The following is a 21156-nucleotide window of genomic DNA, read 5'->3' as shown; positions in this document are numbered from 1 at the left end:
TCCAGCCGCTACCCACCCCAAGAGCCCAATAGTCTTTCCCTACGTTTTTAGGACAAAAACTTGGCTCTCTGAAGACGAAAATTACTGTTAATGTACACTATAAATACAATTGCAAGGGGGAAACGAGACTTTCTCAGACACTAATATTCCAAGCTAAAAAACTGTTTTTCCTTAAATTGATTGGCCTAACTGAAACTTTAATTTGTTTCTATACATGTACCGGCTCTCAACCCTTGACATTTAAAAACAAAGTTTATTTATATGCGCTGAGCTTCCATCTTCTGGATTAGGATTTAACCTTCAAGGTTTGTGCTTGGGATTTGTGCGGGTGGGGAAAGAACTAGGAGTTTAAGCATACAGAAGAAAGGCCAGAGAGTTTAGGAAGGTAAACATTGCTAGGAATTCACTGTTAGAATTTCTGTTTCTAAAAAACTTAGTAAGTTCTGGATCTGAAATACCAGTCGAAGAGTATATAATAATTAGTTAAGAGTCTTCAGAACGGGAGGCTAAGAAGAAAGCAAGCAAGTTCTATTTTGACTTTGCCTAAAGTGGATTTAACTCTCCATCTAAGAAAACTTAACCATGTAAAAAAACAGAATATAAATAGGAAAAAGTTACACCCAGTGTTTATGTTCTGATGAAAAACAGCCTCAGGCACTATAATGAGTTTGTCCCATTTAGTTAGTCTTTTTGTTTGTTTGTTTCTTGTTTGTTTTGAACGGGCAGGAGTCAGCTTTTTGCCGAGGCCAAAAGACCCATTTCTCTTCCCGTAATTGCACTTGGCCACCCCCAAGCGCTCACGGGCTGAGAACTGGAGTGTGACTAGAGAGTCAAGTACAGCTTGCAGCCCTTCCCTTCCAGTAATTGCAAGGTGAAATCAAAAGTGAGTATCCAGGGCTTCCCTGGTGGCACAGTGGTTGAGAGTCTGCCTGCCGATGCAGGGGACGCGGGTTCGTGCCCCGGTCCGGGAGGATCCCACATGCCGCAGGGTGGCTGGGCCCGTGAGCCATGGCCGCTGAGCCTGCGCGTCCGGAGCCTGTGCTCCGCAACGGGAGAGGCTGCAACAGTGAGAGGCCCGCGTACCGCAAAAAAAAAAAAAAAAAAAAAAAGTGAGTATCCAGCAGCTGCCATTGCCAAGGGGCCTGGCCCACGAGCAGCCCAGAACAAGGAAGTACTGTCACTGTGGGGCTCCAGTTTTCACAAGTACATACAGTTGTCAAGCATGTCAGGGCCATGAGTAGTAGGATCTAACTGGGCAGAGGCGTCAGGCTGCAGGAGCCCTTAGGTCTTATTTAAGAAGTTCTCAAGGAAGACAAAGGTCCTGAAAACACCAAAATTGCCAAACCTATTTTTTTTCTTGGATATCAGTGTGGTTTATTCCAAAGCTTTCTTTAGTTTACCATTTGCAGGGCACAGCTGTAGGCACCTGGCATAGGCATGGAAGACAAAGCCCTAAGCCACTCTGGTTATCTGCTGGGGGCATAAAGTCACCCTGGGCAGGGAGAGCAACAGAGTTCTGCCTCTGAGTTGTGGCCATGAGTAGTGGAAATACTTAATCAGTACTTTGGCTTCTGAGAATCTCTTCAGCGATGTATGAGGGTAGGGCTTCCCCTTCTAGGACTGGGAAACAGGAGTGCCCTGGTCCTGGGAGCGCAGGGAGAATGAATGAGGTCCTGTTTGTAGAGGGCTTTGAGCTGCTGGGATGAAAGCAGCTCCCCAAGTGTGAGGTATTATTAACTGAAGGTATTATTTTTTTCATCTGAGAGGACAGTGTGCATCAGGTAACACAGAACAATGAAAACATGCCCCTTAATAACGAGTAAAACCCAGTAGTAGCCTTGGAAGGAACAAAATCCTTGTTACATCAGTGATCTAGGCTACAGAACGGGCCATGTCACAACAACTAAGAGAAACAACCTCAGCCAGTATTTCCTCTGGGCCCGGATAACAAGGATGCTGTGAATGCAAGTCATTGAGTTGGTACAGAGACAGGCAACAATAAGTAGCTGGAGCATCACAAACAGCTGCCATTTACCAAGCACTTCGTGTGAGCCAGCACCTTCTGAAGCGTTTACTGTCTGTTAACTCACACAATCCAGAATTCCATTTCACAAGCAAGGCGGTTATGGCCCAGAAGAGGGGAGGAGCTTACCCAAGGTCACAGTAATAAGTGCTGGAGTGAAGCGTTGGCCCAGTGTATTTCCAGAACCTTGCGGTTAACCATTACACCATACTACCTTCCTTAATGCTGCAGTGTCACCTCAGTGGGGCTCACAAACAACAGCCATCAAGGGCACTGGGACTTGCACAGCAGACGCTTGAAAAGTAGTGAGCCCCAGATGGGGAAAAGGAGGCACCAGCTGTCTTGGGCAATCATGGGGGAGGGGTGGGGAACTGACATTCCCAACCTCCATCTCTGCAGTGCATTCCGTTCCTATTCCTTTTTTCTTCCTTTCTACCTCTTACTCCTCAACCCAAACAGATCCAACAAAGCTGAGAGAGGGAGGGACTTCCCTGGCGGTCCAGTGGTTAGGACTCCGTGCTTCCAAAGCAGGGGGCGTGGGACTGAGATCCCACATGCTTTGTGGCACAGCCAAAAAATTAAAACGAAAACAAAAAACAGAGAGGGAACTTGGGGACTCTTGGTACCCAAGGCCCACCACATGCAGGCTCCCCGTGAAACTTTGTACACCTCTGCACATCTTCTCTGATTTGAAACTTCTAATAGTCTTGAGGCTCAGAGAGGGTGAGGAACCTACTCAAAGCCACACAGCCCCTGCTTGATTTATGGTAGCAATGGGATTAGATCTCTCATTTTCTCCCGTCCCTTCCTTCCCTCCCTCCTTTTCTCCCTCTTCAAATTCTCATTTCTTGTTTCGCTGCCAAGACAAAAGGACGAGGTGGCCAGGAGAAGCAGAAAGATGCTGAGAGAAGGAGAGGGAGGATGGGAGAGGATGAAGTGCCAGGTAAAGAGACCAGATGCAGACAAGCAGCACCAAGGTCTGCGGGGCAGCTGGGTTAGGGTGGACCCAGGCACTCCTGGAGGTGAGATGGCTCCTTTCTCCTTTCGTGGACTTCGAGCACTATCGCCAGCCCTTGTTTGTTTAACACAACCTATTTTTTTTACAACTACTTGCCAGGGCAAATTTATGCTATTTCTACTATATCATGGGCAAGGTAAACTTTGCCACTTTTTTTTTTTTTTTTGCCGCTTTTGAAGCATTCGGTTTTTTTCCTAGTCTTTTTCCTTAAAGAAGATGGGGGCTTAGTGCAGGAGTACTTCTACTCCAGGCAAATCCCAGTCCTCCGTGATCACTGAGATTTTGTCTCAATGACAAAACATTATGTCTGTTGAGAATGTACTCTGAACCCAGCTCTGCGCCATTCTTTATTTGGATTATCTTGTTTAATACAACAACCCAGGGAGGTGGGGACTGTGCATATCCCCAACTAACAAAGAAAAGCAGGGTCAGAGAGGGTAAGTGACTTGCCCCAAGTCACTCAGATAGCTCAGGGTGGAGCTGAGATCTGAACGCAGGTACATGTGTTTGCTCCCAGAGCTCTTAAATATCACAATCTACTTTCTAGCCCTGTCCACCCCCTGGAATGCACCTTATCTTCTCTCTCAGTGGTACTGAAAAGACACAAAAGCTTGTCTGTATTATTGGAAGTAGTGGGAAGGTCAAAGCCAGTCCTCAGGTGATGTGAGTTTATACTGCTTTATACCAGATTTCGTTTTCACCAAATGTCACATGTCCACAAGGGACAAAGGCCATACCAATCCCAGCACAGTTAATGGCAGTTCCCAGAAGGAGCACTGAGGCCTGTACTCTCTGTCCTGTACCTGCCAGCCCCCTGATAAGGCAGCCCCACCTCCCGTTGCCAGGTGTGTCTTATGGTAGGTAAGTCTCTGGCAACACTTTCGAAGGGATGTCAGAGGTGGGTCTTTGCCGAGGGGGACAGGAAGGGAGGGCAGGAGACAGCCTTCTTAGGAGGGTCTTCCTTCTCTGGGGGCCTCAATTGTCTGCTTGGACTCAGGCACCTGCCACTTTCTCTCTATGGGAGAGGAATTGATCAGCCTGGAAGCGGGCCTCTCTAGCCCCATCCGTGAGTCCAAAACACAGGAGGCCTGTTGCTGTGGCAGCCACTGACTTCAAGGTTTGACAACCTTCCAACGTGACACACCTTTTCTTTTCTTTTTTTGAGAACTATATCATATACCAAGTTTGTGTATAACCTATGCACAGTTTGAAGAATAATAAACAAACACCCACATACCCAACATAGAACTGAAGTACAAGACTAGTACCTTTGAAAACCCTTGCATGACTCTCCCCAAATGCATATTCCTTTTCTCCCCAGACACATAATCCTCAAATCTGCATTAAGCATTCCCTCCTTTGCTTTTTCTTTTTTACAAATTTATTTATTTATTTATTTATGGCTGCGCTGGGTCTTCATTGCTGCGCGCGGGCTTTCTCTAGTTGCGGCGAGCGGGGGCTACTCTTTGTTGCGGTGCGCGGGCTTCTCATTGCGGTGGCTTCCCTTGTTGTGGAGCTCAGGCTCTAGGTGCGCGGGCTTCAGTAGTTGTGGCACACAGGCTTAGTAGTTGTGGCTCACGGGCTCTAGAGTGCAGGCTCAGTAGTTGTTGTGCATGGGCTTAGTTGCTCTGCGGCATGTGGGATCTTCCCGGACCAGGGCTCGAACCCATGTCCCCTCCATTGGCAGGTGGACTCTTAACCACTGCACCACCAGGGAAGCCCCTCCCTTGCTTTTCTTGGTCATTTAATCCTATGTGCAGGTATCTCCAGACAAAGGCGATTGTGGGTCTGAGACATTGATCCCATTGATTAAGTGACTCACCTTTCCCGGGGCCCAGTCTCTCTCTCCTCGAACTCTGCTGGGTGAGCTCAGCGAAGCCCCCTGAGCAATATGGATCACTCGCAACAAGGGCTGGCTTTCTTTTTCTCTTTTTCTCATTTTCATGACCTCAGACAGTGACTCTAATCATAGGATCAATCATAGAAGATTGTCCAAGAAGACTCCTTGGAGGAGGGAGATCTGAGTTGGGAAGGATTTGGGTAGATAGAAAGGAGACGGAAGGGAATTTTTGGAAGTGGAAACAGTATAAACTAAAGCACAGAGTTACCTTGAAAGCAAGTTAATAGCAAGACCCGTCGGGGCTTCTGTTGGGGAGTGGGGTGGGGGAGACACTAAGCTTGGAGAGGCATGGGTTGGAGTGGACCTGCCCTGGGCAGCGGGAGAGGAGGGGGCTGAGTATCACTTCCTTTGTCCACAAAAAAACGGTACATGCTTCCTCAAATTGGTGCAGAGACTCCGTAAATTGGCCAGGTAAGGCTAAGCTATGCTGAGGTAACTACAATCCTACAGTCTTACTTCTCACTCATGCAAAGTTTGCTGCAGTTCGGTGACTCTCAAGAAAGACTGCCCTCTGGGCAGTGATATGATGATCCAGCCTGTAGGAGCTTCCGCTGCCTTGTAGCTCCGAATTGGCAAACTGCAGCTCTCGGGCTGCCTCCTGTTTTTGTAAATAAAGTTTTATTGGAACACAGCTCTATTTATTTGTTTATGTATCATCTATGAGTGCTTTTGTGCTATAACAGAACTGAGTAGTTGCAGTACGAACCACAAAGCCTAAAGCATTTCCTATCTGTTCCTGTGCACCAGCTAGAACTTGGCAATGAGAGGCTTGGAGGGTTGAATGTCGGCAAGTAAACGCTTTAGCCCAGAAGTAATACACCTCTGCTCATGGTTCATCGTCCAGAAGAATCACATAGCCTCTCCTGACTTCCAGGGAAAAGCGAAGTCGATCTTCCGCACACCCAGAAGTAGAGATCCAGGGACTGGTGTCTAAACCACCTACATGCGGCTCTTCCACAGGTACCAGCCTGTTGGGCAGTGAGGACGAACCTATTTTCACTTGCTTATCTCTAAATCCCAGAGTCATAGAGGGGATATAAATGGACCAGGACTCAGCAGAACGGAGAGAAATATTGGAGAGGTCTGTAGTTTCCAGTGAGATGCTGCTTGAGGTTTTGGAAAATTTCAGAAACACAGGAAGCCAGCGTACATTTCGGGGGAAAAAAAGGGAAGGCAAGTCCTGGAGGAGAAGCATTTGTTTAAAATAAAGCCCCTGGTTATTTATTTTTTTTTTTTTGCAAGTTTGGCAGTGACAGGTGCCCTCCTGTCAGGAACACAGGGCACCTCGGGTCAAATGATGGATGCGTGCTATTTCCTGACCCCAAGAGCCCACACCGCTCTTTGGAGCAAGCAGGGTGCTGTTAATAAACACAGGGCAGTGTCCCACATAAAGAGGAAGGAAGTCTCTACTGAGAACGAGAGCACTGGGTTGTACACAACAGAATTGGGAAACCACCAGAACACGCCTTGTCACCAACAAGATCCATGCCCATCATGCTTTGGACCCTGGGAGCAGGCAGAGAAAATCCTGTGACCTGCCCTTGGGGAGCTGCCAGGCCAGAGCTGTCCTACTGCCTGGGGTGTGTACTAAGCCCAGTCATCAGATGGGATTGTGCAAGGACACAGGATGTCTGTCCAGACCTGAAGGCAGTTCCAAAGCACAGGGTTCACCGAAGTGTCTATAGGAGAGAAGTTTAAGGCCAAGAACGACTTCCATAGACAAGAGGAGACGGGGGTCAAAGGCCTTGTTGAAAAATGGTCCTAATTCAGAGGCGGAGATGAGGTAGAAGGAAGTGGGGTAAGGAAGGCAGATTAAAGTTAGAGAGACAAGGTGAAGGTGAGGTGGAGAGAAGTCCCCACGAGTCGCCCTTTTTCACTGGTGCCACTACAGAGAGAACTACTCTGCTGGCTCAGTGACCAGCAGGCCTGGCACAGGGACAGGTTTTCCCCACGGAGGCTGGTAGGACAAGCGATCTGTGGGGAAGACCTGGGGCTTTAGGCTCAGGCAGTTTCCTGCTCCCTGGTGGAGTGAGCTTCAGTTTCCTCATCTGGGAAATGGGAACAATAGTCCTACTTACCTCTAGGGGTTGTTCTGAAGATTAAATGAGCTAACGCATTCAAAAGTGCTTGGATGGAGTCATTGTTCAAAGTCGATTATTCTTTGTAAGTATTTAACTAGTCATTTATCTAATGACTCTTACCCATATGGGAAACGATGTGGCCAGTCCTTCTGGGGGATTTGAAGAAACCTAAGGCCAGGAGTGTGCTGGCAAACTGGCTCTGGGGAGTGGGGGAAGCCCTGATTGGCAGCATTTGATGCTTTCTGTGGTTTAAATAGTCCCATTATGGCCAGTTTCAAACTACTGGCCGTTTCACAACTTGGCTGGCAAAATTCCGAACAATCAGCTCTGGAGAGCAGGCCTCAGCCCAATGGGCTTTCTCTCTAGTTAGCAGATGACACATAAATGAAAAGTTAACAATGGTGGCTCACAGATACACAGCCCAGTCCACAGATGGCCTATCTAGAGGGCCTTTGAGGGTGACATTCGCTTCCAGTGCAGACACTGGGGCTGCCGTGCGTTGGGAAGAAGGAAGGGGTGCAGGCTGGCTTTTTATCTGGCCATTCAGGAGCCCACAGGCGTGATGGCGGAGATGTGTTCCTGGCAGTTTGGGTTCCAATGGCGCAGAAAGGGGGTGTCTCAGGGGATCCAAGCCCTGGGCTCTGCCTCCCTCTATTGTAGTTCTATCATCTGCACCATGAAGGCACGGGTTTTTTGTTTTTTTTTTTTTATGTTTTGGCCGCGTGGTTTGCGGGATCTTAATTCCCTGACTAGGGATTGAAACTGGGCCCCCTGCAGTGGAAGTGTGGAGTCTTAACCACTGGACCGCCAGGGAATTCCCAAAGGCAGGGTCTTGAATGCACATCCTGGCTCAGAAATCCTGGACCCCTGACTTTAAAAAGTTATCTTTTGGGAGCTTCCCTGGTGGCACAGTGGTTAGGAATCCACCTGCCAATGCAGGGGACACGGGTTCGAGCCCTGGTCCGGGAAGATCCCACATGCCATGGAGCAACTAAGCCCGTGTGCCACAACTACCGAGCCTGAGCTCTAGAGCCCGCGAGCCACAACTGCTGAGCCCACGTGCCACAACTACTGAAGCCCACACGCCTAGGGCCCGTGTTCCGCAACAAGAGAAGCCACCACAATGAGAAGCCCGCGCACTGCAACGAACAGTAGCCCCTGTTTGCCACAACTTGAGAAAGCCCGCGCACAGCAACAAAGACCCAGTGCAGCTGAAAAATAAATAAAAAACAATTATCTTCTGGAATCCAATTGCTTCATAACAATATTTTTATTATTGAAGTTGATTTACAATGTTGTATTAGTTCCAGGTATACAGCACAGTGATTCAGTTATATGTATCTATTCTTTTTCAGATTCTTTTCTCTTATAGGTACTAAAGATTTTTTAAATTAAAAAAAGTTAGCATTTATTGAGCCCCTGCTGTGTGCCAGGAACTGTGCTAGGGCTTTACATAGCTTGTCCAACTGAATGTTCAGACAGCTCTTTGCTGTTCTCATATTCATTTATAGAGGAGGAAACTGAGGCTCAGAGAGAATGAGGAAATTTCCCGAGATGCACAGATAGTAATATAAGAACTGGGCTTAGAACCTTGTTCTGATTGGCTCCAGAGCCTGATACGCCTTTTGCCTTTGGAAGCTGGGGACATCCTGCATATAAGTACATATCAAGTGAGGTATACAGAAATTTATTCACACAATAAGACTTCTGAGAAAAGAAGAGCCAACTGTGGGCCACAGTTCTCAGAGGCGGCTTCATGGAAAAGGTCAGATTTCAGCTAAGTGGGATTGACCTCAGCACACAGGTGTGACACAAACCAGGTTTTTTATGCGCAAACACATGAGCCTGAATGACAGCTGTTTTCAGGGTACGAGCGGGGTTTATTGGGGCACAGAGGGAGAAAAGGGCTCGGGGATAAAATATCTGTCTTGTGTAGGGTAATAGGGAGCCACTAAAGGTATACGGGCAGTAACATGATGACAGGTGTGTATCAGGAAAGTTAAGCAAAGAGTGATTTTTAGAATGTATGAGAGGAAAGAGGGCCAAGATGCAGGAAAAGCAGAGAGGAAGCTGATGAAATTGCTAGGCCTCTTTTTATACACAGATAGCATCTTGGACTATAAAAGGTAACAGTACATGACGAAGCAATATAATAAATATACACCTCATGGTACATGAAAGAGATCTGAGGCTTCCAGCAGAACCACAACAGTAAGTGGTATCTCCGTTTATTACTCTGACAGGCTCAACACGTGATCTTTGAAGTGTCCCTGATGAAGATAGTAGGTGTCACCTAAATGAACAAGCAATTAGCTCAGGAATAAATGTGTCTTTGTAAACGGAGTCACGGAATTGGCCAGTGCTCAGACTTTAGCAGGGATGCACCGTGAGTGTGTATGTGACACTTTTCACCTGCTTGCTAAGAATCTGATCTAACCCTCGGTGGTGGGTCTCACCCCCTTTCCTCATCTGCCCTTGGGTTCCCGTGCCTGGGAGGAGATGAATGACTGATCTGACCTCAGCTCCAATTTCAGGGGAGTAGAGGGAGTGTGTAGGGAGACTCCAGCTGAGAGAAGTTCTGTGGCTTCCTTTCGCCAGCTGGAGCTCAGGATTGGATAACTTCCATGGCAGGGTGGTTTATCGTGTGTGGGCACTGGTATCACAACAGGTGAACATGTGTTTGTGTTGGATTTCTGAACTTATTCCTTGAGTTGATTTGTCCTCTTATACCAGCTCTAGAAGTCAACCTACCTTGCAAAAAAAGAAACCAAACCAGCAATACGGGTTTCCCACAGCGAGGCCCAGTGCGCGAAGCCTGGGATCCCTGGGTTCTGAGCCAGGCTTCCACTGGCCTGGCCTTGAGAAAGTCCCTTCCCCTCCCCAGGCTGTAGCTGCCTCATCGGTCAGGTGAGGGAGCCTGGACTAGACGGTCTTCCGACTTCTTTCAGATCTGATGCTCCAGCCAGGACTCGTGTTGTCAAGAAACCCTGGGAGAAGGAAGAGAATTTGTTCTCAGTTTCTCCCTTCGATTTTCTAAGTAACCGCAGTTGAGCATAGAGGTGTGGAGGCTGTCACCATGCTGCCTCTTCCACATTCTGGTTTCTCTGGGTAGCAGGAGACAGATGCTGGGCTTTTTGCCTGCCTGAGTGTTTCCCCAGGAAGAGCAGAGGGGGCAGCGGATCCACACTGGGCTGAAATGTTAGTGGCGCCTTCTTTCACGCTGATTTTATCACACAGCATGTGCGGCCCCAGATGGGGCTGAGCTCAAAACCAGAAGAAGGGCAGGGAAGTGAAGGGAGAAGCGAATTACAGAAACGAGCTTTACGGGCTCTGGTGTTTGATAGAAACAACCTGGGACTAAAGTAAAGCAAAATAGAACGAACTCTCCTAATTTCTTTAAATGAGTCCTTGAATGGGATTAATGTCCCAGGTCTTCCATTTCTCCAAATGCCAGATGCCTGGGCAGCAGGGCTGCAGCCAGGGTGAGGCACCTGCGTGACACTAACAACGAGTGCCAACTTCAAGGTCCCACCCCAGGCACCTCACCCCACCCAAAGCCACACCAGTGTAAACACTGTCTTTCATTTCAATCTTAACTTGAAAAGTAGATTAAGAAGTTACAAACCCAACTGTAGTCTGAACAGTTCTCCTTTGTTAAGGTCACACAGCTGAGCAGGAAATTAACAATGAAGAATTCACCCTTGGCAAGAAGCGAAATGTGAAAGGCCGATTGCTGATTGCCTAATGGGCAAGGTTATTTTTCTCAACAGAGAGCCTTAGGTCGTCAGAGGAACCGTTTGCTGGATCTCAAAACACTTAGGCTCAGCCCCCTCTGTCAGCGTCAGCCTAGCACACTGATCTGAAGCAGGATGTGAAATTCCCTGCTTGTGCTTTTAGCTTTAATCCATTTAAGCCATGAGCTTAAGATCAGGGGCTGTGTGTTGTGACTGGGCCCATCTTTTGGATACTCAGAACAGCCTGGGCTCTAACCTTCCTATCCGCCCTAGCCCAGGCAGAAGGGCCAAGCCAACAGCCAAGAAGGGGCCTGTCTTAGCTCCTTCAGGTTCCCAAGGTATTCCCTGCTCTGCTGCCTTAGGAGCGCTGTGCTACATACAGGGCAGCGTCCATCAGCTCTTCGCCTACAGGCTCTCTCTCCCTCCTGATACAGGAATCTGTGCAAATCTTCCAAATGAATGGATGTGTTACAAAGGTGGAAAATGCACATCTGAGCTGAAACCAGGACAGCCAAAATGAACAAAATTAAAAGCTCAAGGGGACTAGCTGACCTAGAAATTACTCATCCCTCTGTTCCCCTCCCCACAGCCTTCTCCTTTCTCCCTCGGACCCAAGGTTGAGAAGAAGGGCGAAGACCTGATAAAACACGTAGCTTTTACCTCCCTGCCTTCCTCGGATGCTTAGAGGAAACCCCTGAGACCTTTAAACGCAGGGCTCTCCGCTGGGCTGCATCCACAGCGTGGAAATGGATAGGACGCCTTGAGGCTATTCGCCCAAAGGATGCATGGTATTTGCATGTAATTTCCCTATGCGCTCTGCGCCACCCCTCCCCAGACCATTCGTTCAAGTTAAAAGTATTTTTATGGCTCTCTTGATGGGAGTCATTTCTGGATTTTTCCTCTTGTCTATGCCATCTTCTCCCTCAGGGCCTCTCCTTGGCCCAGATCTCTGGCAAGGGAGTCAAGAGGCACCAAGGAAGGACCTGGGAGGAATGCAGTGGCGGCTCTTCCAAGGGTTTGCTTATCTCGCTTGCACCCTGAGCACCCGTAGAGGTTTTCTTTTCCAAAACTGTAACATTATGTGATTAGTAGACGGTGGGACTCTAATTCAATTCACAGAAAGTCTCTTTGAGCTAGAATTTTCCCTCCTTTTCTCTTCTGTCTCATGACCCTAGGCAGGGACAAGAACAGATCCTTGCAAGCAACGGGATGGCGCTGTCTCATTGAGCCACAACCTGCCTGGCTCTGGCTGGGACAAAGAAACCTGAAGACGTGGGTAAACCCATTAAGGGGATGGTGCCCCCTTTACCAAATGCTGAGGGCAGGAAGGACAAAGGCTTCTTAACAGGGTCTAAGATTATAAGACATTTTACTCTGTGATGTGCCGAAGGCCTTCTGCTTTGAGGCGGTTCTAGATGACTTGTATTTTCCCTTTACCCAGTAGTTACAAGGTGGGCCTATGTGTGGTGAAAGGAGTATCCAGGAGGTCCCTTCCAAAGGTATGTCCAAAAGCCTTCTAGTGATGAGGGTCGAGGGCTCGGGGGGAAGGCTCTGAACTCCTCTAGGGAGACCTGGTACTTGGGAGAGGCTGCCCATCCGCTCCTCTGGGCCAGGGACTTGCCCTGTCGCTCAGGCCCTCCTCGCCATCAGTCGAAAAAAATGACAGGGATGTGTTCCTGCCTTCCTGGGGACCTTGGAGAAAACCAAGGCAACTGGGCGTCAGTATCTTCGTCACCAGGTCTGAAGCTGAAGAAAGGGCGATGAAAACTACAAAAGACAATCAGGAAAGAGACTCTATGGTATGGCTTTGCAAACCTAATCAAGGGAACTCGAGGCCCCAAACTGCACTGTGTGTAGAGACGCTCTTGAAATCACGTTCTAGCAGTTGAAGTTCTTGCTTATCAGTCCACCCTCTCAGAAAAAAACACCAGACGCACTCAAAAAAAATAAAAGGTTTAAAACACAAATGTCTGTAATTAAGCTCTGGAGTGACGTCTTCTGCCTGTCCAAGCATCCCACTGTTGGGTGTGTGCTCTCATCCAGAGGAGCCCCTGCTCTGCCTGGCCCACTCGCGTCCCACTGCGTCGACTCTCCTCGCTCGCAGGGCTTTCCAAAGTTTCCAGAAGGTGCAGAGTCCGGGGTTGAATGTCTTGATCTTCCTTTGGCTTGATGGTCCCCTAACTTCGGGACTACATGAGCTGCCCAAGGGACCCATAAACAGAACATGTATAGCTTTCTGCGCTTTGAAAGGAGCTAAGTGACAGGGACGGCGACCTCGTCCTAGCAGGTCCCCAGCACTCACCAATCTCCCCGCCCCCTGGGAGCCCCTTTGGGGCTGAGGCTCTGGGGGCGGGAACCCACCCGAACTGCCCCGGCTGGGAGACTCGGGCGCCCCTCTGCGGGGTTTCTGACCACTGGCTTTGGCAGATGCTGATGGGGGGGGCTGGAGAAGGCTTCCCCCGGGCCGGGAAGCCGCGTGCGCCTTTCGGATGTTGGGGGACAATGGTGACCAAACTCCCGGCCTCGGCCTGGAGCGCGGCGAGGAGGCGGCTCCCGCGCGGTCACCTGACGGGGTCAGCGGGCTCCGCGGGGCAACGCATCCTCGGCGCCTTCAGCCCGCGGTGGGCCGCGAGCCCCGGGTCGGCCCCGCGCGCCCGGCCGCCGCTCCGCCGCGTCCCGCTGCCCATTGGCTGGCGCGGCGCGGCGCGGACGCTCCCGCCCCGCCCCGCCATTGGCCTTGGCCGCCGCGGTCCCCGCGCGCGAGCCGCCGCTGACATCACCAGGCCTGAGGCGGCGGCGGCGCCCCCGGCCCAGCCCGCAGCCCCCCTCGGCACAGGCGCCGCCGCGGGGCCCGGCGGAGGATGGTGCGCGGCGCGCCGGGGGCTCCTCGCCGCCAGAGCCGCAGCACCGAGGCGGAGCCGTCCGCGGCGGGCAGCCGACCACCGCATCGGGCGCGGGTCGAGCGGCCGCGGTGAGGCGCCGAGGGCGGCGCGGGCGCAGCAGCCATGGGGGCCCTGACCAGCCGGCAGCACGCGGGCGTGGAGGAGGTGGACATCCCGTCCAACTCCGTGTACCGCTACCCGCCCAAGTCCGGTGAGCACGACCCAGGGCCGGGAGGAGGTCGCGGTGCTCCCGCGCGAGGGCTCCGAGAGTCCCGGGGACGCAGAGGCCGACGTCGCTGCAGAGCGATCTCGGAGGGTGGGAGGTGTTGGAGGAGGTCTGGAGGGGTGCTTTAGGGCCCTTGGCCGGGTCGCTGGAGTGGGCAGCCCTTCCGCCGGGGGACGGGAGCGGCCCCCACGCAGTCGGTCCTGTGACAGAGACGTGCGCTCGGGGCGATGCGGCTCCCGAGGGGCGGGGTGTCCGCGGCGCAGGCCGGGTTCCCGCTGGCCGCAGCGCTGCATCCCTTCCTTCCCGCCCGGTGGTCTGTTCCCCTCGGGAGCTGAGGGTTAGTTCAGGCGGGCTTGGCATCCGAAGCAGGCGCCTGTGCCAGGTGCTGGCCCTGGTGGCCTCCGGAGAGGGAGGGACAGACACAGGTTTGAATTAGGTTTCTCAGGGGAAAGCTCCCGTCGCCTGCTGGAGGATGGAGGCCGAAAATGCGTTGGCTGTACTGGTGCTTTTTAAGAGGCTGTCAGAAGAAAGAAGGTGTTTAACAGAAATGTTAAGGAATCTGGTATCAGAGTCACTCGGGTTGCCGCTTTGCCAAAGTAGCGGCAAGCCTGGTTTTTGGAACGAGGATAGCTCTGGGACAGGGCACAGGTATTTAAAATGTAGAGAAGTATTATGTTTGTTTTCAGAATCATTAAAAAGATGAATGTCTCCAGCCTCTGGTTTGGAGCATAAATATTGGAAGTGTAGGAGAATTTTGACAGCACAAAGAGGATGACTAGTGGATCGAGCACCAGCCGATGCTGAACTGCTGGCACGTGACCTAACTCTCTGCTCTTTATTTTTCCTTGCTTTTCTCATAACTTCTGGGGACCCATGGCTATCATCTTCTCTTTGGCTTAGGACCTGATGAGGATTTTCGTGATCTTGGAGAGATGTCAGAATTGCAGCAGGAGAATAAAGACATAGTAATGAGATGAGCTGGTTTCTCAGCAGTCTGTCCAGTTTGTGCCAGCCCAAAGTAGGGACCAGACAATGAACCTGCACCCTGCAGAGTGCCTGCCAGAGCTGTGTTGCTCACTGATTTGTGCCAAAGAGTGAATCCTTGCAGAGATGAATATGCTTAAGAGCTTGCTTTAGAACAGTCTAAGATAAAGCTGTGCATCATTGGTGTTTTAATAAAGCTCTAGCTGATTATGACTATAGGAAACCAGTGCTAAAGGAAGCATGCATTTTGCTTTTTAGTAGACAAAAATATGCACAGGTATTGTGGATTTTTCTTTTCTGAAATCACTTAGCTTTTATTGCTCAGAATATGGAGCAGGTTTTGCTGGCTTGGAGTTTGCAGTAGAATTTGCTGCCTCAGAAGAGTATTCACCCCTCCTTCACTTATGGGAATAAGCAAAGGTAAATCACTGGAGGGCTAGTCCTCAAAGGATATTAATACAAGTATGAATCTTGGATGGTGATAATCAAAGGATAATGGACCAAACTAAAACTTTTCTTAACCAGCACCCTCCATACCTACAGTCTTAAATCATCCTCTCCACTCTATCAATCTTTTAAAAGTTTTACCTAATGGTAACTCTTTTTTTTTTTAATAAATAAATTTATTTATTTATTTTTGGCTGTGTTGGGTCTTTGTTGCTGCGCGCGGGCTTTCTCTAGTTGAGGCAAGCGGGGGCTACTCTTCGTTGCAGTGTGCGGGCTTCTCATTGTGGTGGCTTCTCTTGTTGTGGAGCACGGGCTCTAGGCACACGGGCTTCCGTAGTTGTGGCCCACGGGCTCAGTAGTTGTGGCTCGCAGTCTCTAGAGCGCAGGCTCAGTAGTTGTGGTGCACGGGCTTAGTTGCTGCGCGGCATGTGGGATCTTCCCAGACAAGGGCTCGAACCTGTGTCCCCTGCATTGGCAGGTGGATTCTTAACCACTGCGCCACCAGGGAGGTCTCTGGTAACTCATTTTTAGTCAGAGCTTTTGCATGAGAGAAATCTTTGTATCAAGTGGACCAAATTATGTATGTTTAAGATAAAACACGGAAAATAGGAATCAGAACATTCATGTCCCAGTCAGCAAATCTTTGTGTACGTGAAAATATGCTGTGGTCTAGAGGCATCTCCTATCCTTCATCTGATCTTTAGGTTTACCTGACTCTTTATTGGATTATAGTATTTTATTTTATTTTTTAAAATTAATTAATTAATTTATTTAGTTGGCTGTGCCAGCTCGTATTTGCCGTGTGTGGGATCTTTGTTGCCGCGTGTGGGATCTTTGTTGCCGCATGTGGTATCTTTAGTTGCGGCATGCAAACGCTTAGTTGGGGCATGTGGGATCTAGTTCCCTGACCAGGGATCAAACCCAGGCCCCCTGCATTGGGAATGTAGAGTCTTAGCCACTGGACCACCGAGGAAGTCCCTGAATTATAGTATTTTAGACCCAAAGGAATCTTGCAGAGAATTTGGCCCCAGACCCATTCATTTCACCGGTAAGAAAATGGAGGCCCAGAGAAATGAACTGGCAAGGCCAGGGTTACCCAGCAAGTTAGTGCTCTTCTTACCAAAGCCTCTGCCTTTTTCAAGGAATTGAATTTTGAACTTGTCCTTGATGGTTTGTGGAATGGAGGCTATTCTGCATCAGAATTGAGACAAAACTCAGAGGCCTGTCTCCCTGTCGAAAAATCAGACTGGGTTGATTTTGAGGTCTCCCTATCTTGAGTACGGAAAGTAGAACAAAGCAAATAGCAGAGTCAGTTTTCTCCAGGTGACTAAACTGGCTGAGCTGAGACCGCCCTCTGGCTCAATGGAAAGTCTCTGTTACTCGATGGCCTTGGAGTAGTTGTTTCAGCAAGCACATGGTCATCTGTCCCTGTAATGGTGGTCACAGTGCCCAGAAGAAATTGCTTTTTCTTTCTTTTTTTTTTTTTTGGCTGCGTTGGGTCTTCGTTGCTGCGCGCGGGCTTTCTCTAGTTGGCGGCGAGTGGGGCTACTCTTCATCGCGGTGCACGGGCTTCTAATTGCGGTGGCTCCTCTTGTTGTGGAGCATGGGCTCTAGGCAGGTGGGCTTCAGTATTTGTGGCATGCAGCCTCAATAGTTGTGGCACACGGGCTTAGTTGCTCCGCGGCATGTGGGAACTTCCCGGACCAGGGCTTGAACCCTTCTCCCCTGCGTTGTCAGGCGGATTCTTAACCACTGTGCCACCAGGGAAGTCCCTCTTTTTTGCGTTTTTAAAGGAACCCCTTCGTTTTGTATGCACATTGAACTAGAAACATTTAAAAAGTATTGAGAACAGCCGATTTCGTGTTGGAACTTGGGTTTACAGCTTTTTTTTCTTTAATAGAGATAGGTGAAAATAAAATAGCCTAAAATTACTTAGAATTATTTATTTTTTTGAATAAGTAATATGGTCACGTGGTTCAAAGTTAAAAAGAATGAAAAGGCGTACAGTGAAAGTCTAGTTCTCACTGTAGCTGTTCATCCACCCAGTTCCTCCCCATACACCTCCCGTACATACGTAACCACTTTCTGGAATTCTTCCAGAGTTTCTTGTGTAAATACAAGCATAGCATGCTACTTAGACTGCTCTGCACCTTGTTTTGTATTTGTTTTGTTTACTTTCAAACATATTGGAGATCTTTTTATATTATCTCCATATTAGAGAGGGTTTTTTGTTGTTGTTCTTTTTTTTTTTTTTTTTTTTTTTTGCGGTACGCGGGCCTCTCACTGTTGTGGCCTCTCCCGTTGCAGAGCACAGGCTCCGGATGCGCAGGCTCAGCGGCCATGGCTCACGGACCCAGCCGCTCCGCGGCATGTGGGATCTTCCCGGACCGGGGCGTGAACCCGTGTCCCCTGCCTCGGCAGGCGGACTCTCAACCACTGCGCCACCAGGGAAGCCCTGTTGTTGTTCTTTTTATTAAAAAAAACAACTGTATAACATTCCTTTGTGTGCACATGCTATCAGTTTTTAACATAGTCTATTGGTGAACATTTGGGAGTGGTTTTTTTTTTTCAGTCTTTTACTATTGCAAACAATGCAGCAATGATTAATGTTATACATATGTTCTTAGGTGATTTGGGGCTTTGTTAATAAATACATAAATATTACTCATTTAAATAGCAGAAGGTATGATGGGAGTTTGTTTCTGTAGAGTATTTCTACATTATCATGGGAAGCTATTTATAGCACTGTTCTGCATTTGGTCGTGCCTTCGTAATTTTTCAGTTGGAAACCATACGTGCTTTTAAATCCTTCTCTGAGATCTTTGCGTCTTTCAAAGCCCATGATCGTTGGTTCAGCAAAGTTAGGGCTTTGCTGAGGTGGTTGTTTTTATGCGTGTAGGCCCGACTTTTGAAAGGGGTCCCCATGTTGATCATTATTTCTGTTTTCTCTGTCTAGGAAGAAATAAGCATACTATAAAGACAATTTAATCCATTTTAATTCAGTACCTGATAAATCTAGTTCATTTTTCTCTTACATATTTGAGCAAATTGGAAAATAGGAGTAATTCGTTTTGCTCAGGTGTTAAGAGGGAAACCTATTATAAAAATTCAGAATGGTAATCAGAGTCCTGAGCAGCTAACATCATCATCTTCCAAATTTTTGTTATATTGGAGTACACATATGCTTGTCAAGTGGGTCTGTCCTAGGGCAGACCACGTTTCTAAAGCGTGGGTACTGAGCCTTTGCTTATCAAATAGTTATAAAAGTTTCTCTTAGCTTTTAGGAGCATCAGGTAAATATGTTTCGAAACCAGGGGCTTTCAAAGATGGAACTTACTGCAGAATAAAGAATTATTTGGTTTTGGCACATTTTGATTGGTACGTTACCTAAAATTAAGTAGGTTTCTGAAATTCATAGTAAATACATTTAATACCATAAAAAAATGTAAAGGTTCTTCCATTTAATGATGGAATCATCAAGATCAGGAGTTCAAATGCTAGTATTATTATTTTTTTTAAATAAATTTATTTATTTAATTTATTTATTTTTGGCTGTGTTAGGTCTTCGCTGCTGCGCGAGGGCTTTCTCTAGTTGCGGCGAGCGGGGTCTACTCTTCGTTGCAGCGCGTGGGCTTCTCATTCCCGTGGCTTCTCTTGTTGCGGAGCACGGGCTCTAGGCACGTGGGCTTCAGTAGTTGTGGCACGCGGGCTCCGTAGTTGTGACTCACGGGCTCTAGAACACAGGCTCAGTAGTTGTGACGCACGGGCTTTGTTGCTCTGCGGCATGTGGGATCTTCCCGGACCAGGGATCGAACCCGTGTCCCCTGCATTGGCAGGCGGATTCTCAACCACTGAGCCACCAGGGAAGCCCCAGTATTATTTTTGAACACTTACAACGTGGTAATTCTTCTACTTTCGAAACCTCCAGTAGTTTTGCTTTATTTGTACTTTACTTCATTAAGAGCAGACTGATTTCTTTCACTTCTTGATTTTGTCTTCTGATTTGGGGCCTTTCACTTACTTATATGATGGTGGTTGTGTTCTTTTGTTCTTGAGCGTCTCTTTTCTCTTTCTGTTTATTGCCATCAGCGCACATTCTTGGGCACCTGCTACGTGTTTATCATGCGTTGTGCTGTGCACCAGTGTATAGATTCTGATCCTGTGATCTTGATGCCTGTGGCAATCAGCAGGATAGAAGCCCTCAGAATCAACTTTGTAATTCATGATGTGGGTCACAGAAGGGAGGATTAACAATATAAGCTATTTGATGGCTGTATCAGCCAGGATTCTCCAGAGAAAGAGAACCAATGGGAGATACATACATATAACTGGCCTCCATTCTTGTGGGGGCTGGCAAGTCTGAAGTTGGTAGGGCAGGCCAGCAAGCTGGAAGCTTAGACAGGGGTTGACATTGTATTCTTCAGTCTGAAATCTGTAGGACAGTCTGCCAGATGAGAAACTCAGGCAGGATTTCTACGTTAGTCTTAAAGCAGAATTTCTTTTTCTCCAGAAAACCTCAGTTTCTGCTCTTAAAGCCTTCAACTGATTGGATGAAGCCCACCCGCATTATCAAGGGTAATCTATTTTACTTAAAGTCAACTAATTATAAATGTTAATCACATCCAGAAAATATCCTTGCAGCAACATCTAGATTAGTGTCTGGACGAACAGCTGACCACCATAGCCTAGCCAAGGTGACATAAAAATTAACAGTCATAGTGGCTTCTTTTTTTTTTTTTTGGCCATACCCCGCAGCCTTATGGGATCTTAGTTCCCCAACCAGGGATTGAACCCACGCTCTCAGCAGTGAAAGCACAGAGTCCCAACCACTGAACTGCCAGGGAATTCCCAGTGGCTTCTTTTATTTTTTTTTTATAAATTTATTTATTTATTGGCTGCATTGGGTCTTCGTTGCTGTGCGCGGGCTTTCTCTAGTTGCGACGAGCGGGGGGCTACTCTTCGCTGTGGTGCGTGGGCTTCTCATTGTGGTGGCTTCTCTTGTTGCGGAGCACGGGCTGTAGGCACACGGGCTCAGTAGGTGTGGCACGAGAGCTCAGTAGTTGTGGCTCACGGGCTCTAGAGTGCAGGCTCAGTAGTTGTGGTGCACAGGCTTAGTTGCTCCGCAGCATGTGGGATCTTCCCAGACCAGGGCTTGAACCCGTGTCTCCTGCATTGGCAGGCAGATTCTTAACCACTGCGCCACTAGGGAAGTCCCCCCAGTGGCTTCTTATTTTAACAAGTTATTCTTGCTAAATAGGTGCTGAGCTCAAGTTTTTAGTTTCTGAAAGAGTACTTGTGCTGGGAAAACATATTTTTAAAAGTCTAAAAATTGCAGTCTTTAAAAATCATTATTTAAAAATTACGCTCCTTCCTGGACTTCCCTGGTGGTCCAGTGGTTAAGAATCCGCCTTCCAATGCAGGGGACACGGGTTTGATCCCTGGTCGGGGAGCTAGGATCCCACATGCCACGGGGCAAGTAAGCCTGAGAGCTACAACAAAGAGCCCACATGCCGCATGAAAGATCTCGTGTGCCACAACTAAGACCTGATGCAGCCAAAAATAAAAAAATAAAAATTACACTCCTTCCAAAATTTCAGTGCTTATCATCTAGTATCAAAGATAGAATGCAGGCATACAGAGATAAATAAGAATACAGAATATACCATGACCAGGGATCTATCTCAGGAATGCAAGGTTGGTTTAATATCTGAAAAATCAATCAGTGTTAATACACCATATTGGTAGAATAAAGAATAAAAACTACATGATCATCTCAATAGATGCAGACAAAATGTTTAACAAATCCAACACCCTTTCAAGATGAAAAACACTCAGCAAACTTGTAATAGAAGGGTACTTCC

At 48.3% G+C, this 21156-nt stretch overlaps 1 protein-coding gene across 8 annotated transcripts in view; it reads left to right on the top strand.

Annotated features, from left to right (window-relative positions):
• Nucleotides 1-13761: 13761 nt before the first annotated feature.
• Nucleotides 13762-21156, top strand: part of RNF157 (ring finger protein 157) — a gene marked incomplete at both ends in the record, with an annotated part of 78727 nt that continues 71332 nt past the window's right edge. For all 8 annotated transcript variants that reach the window (XM_082679963.1, XM_082679959.1, XM_082679956.1 and 5 more), the window contains one exon: nt 13762-13849. In XM_082679963.1, coding sequence (XP_082536089.1) covers nt 13762-13849 — 88 coding nt within the window. The remainder of the gene's footprint in view (nt 13850-21156) is intronic.

The sequence above is a fragment of the Grampus griseus genome, assembly GCF_964374135.1.
Source record: "Grampus griseus genome assembly, chromosome: 20".
NCBI lineage: Eukaryota > Metazoa > Chordata > Mammalia > Artiodactyla > Delphinidae > Grampus > Grampus griseus.
The sequence above is the reverse complement of the archived record's forward strand: the minus strand, read 5'-3'. Positions and strand labels throughout refer to the sequence as shown.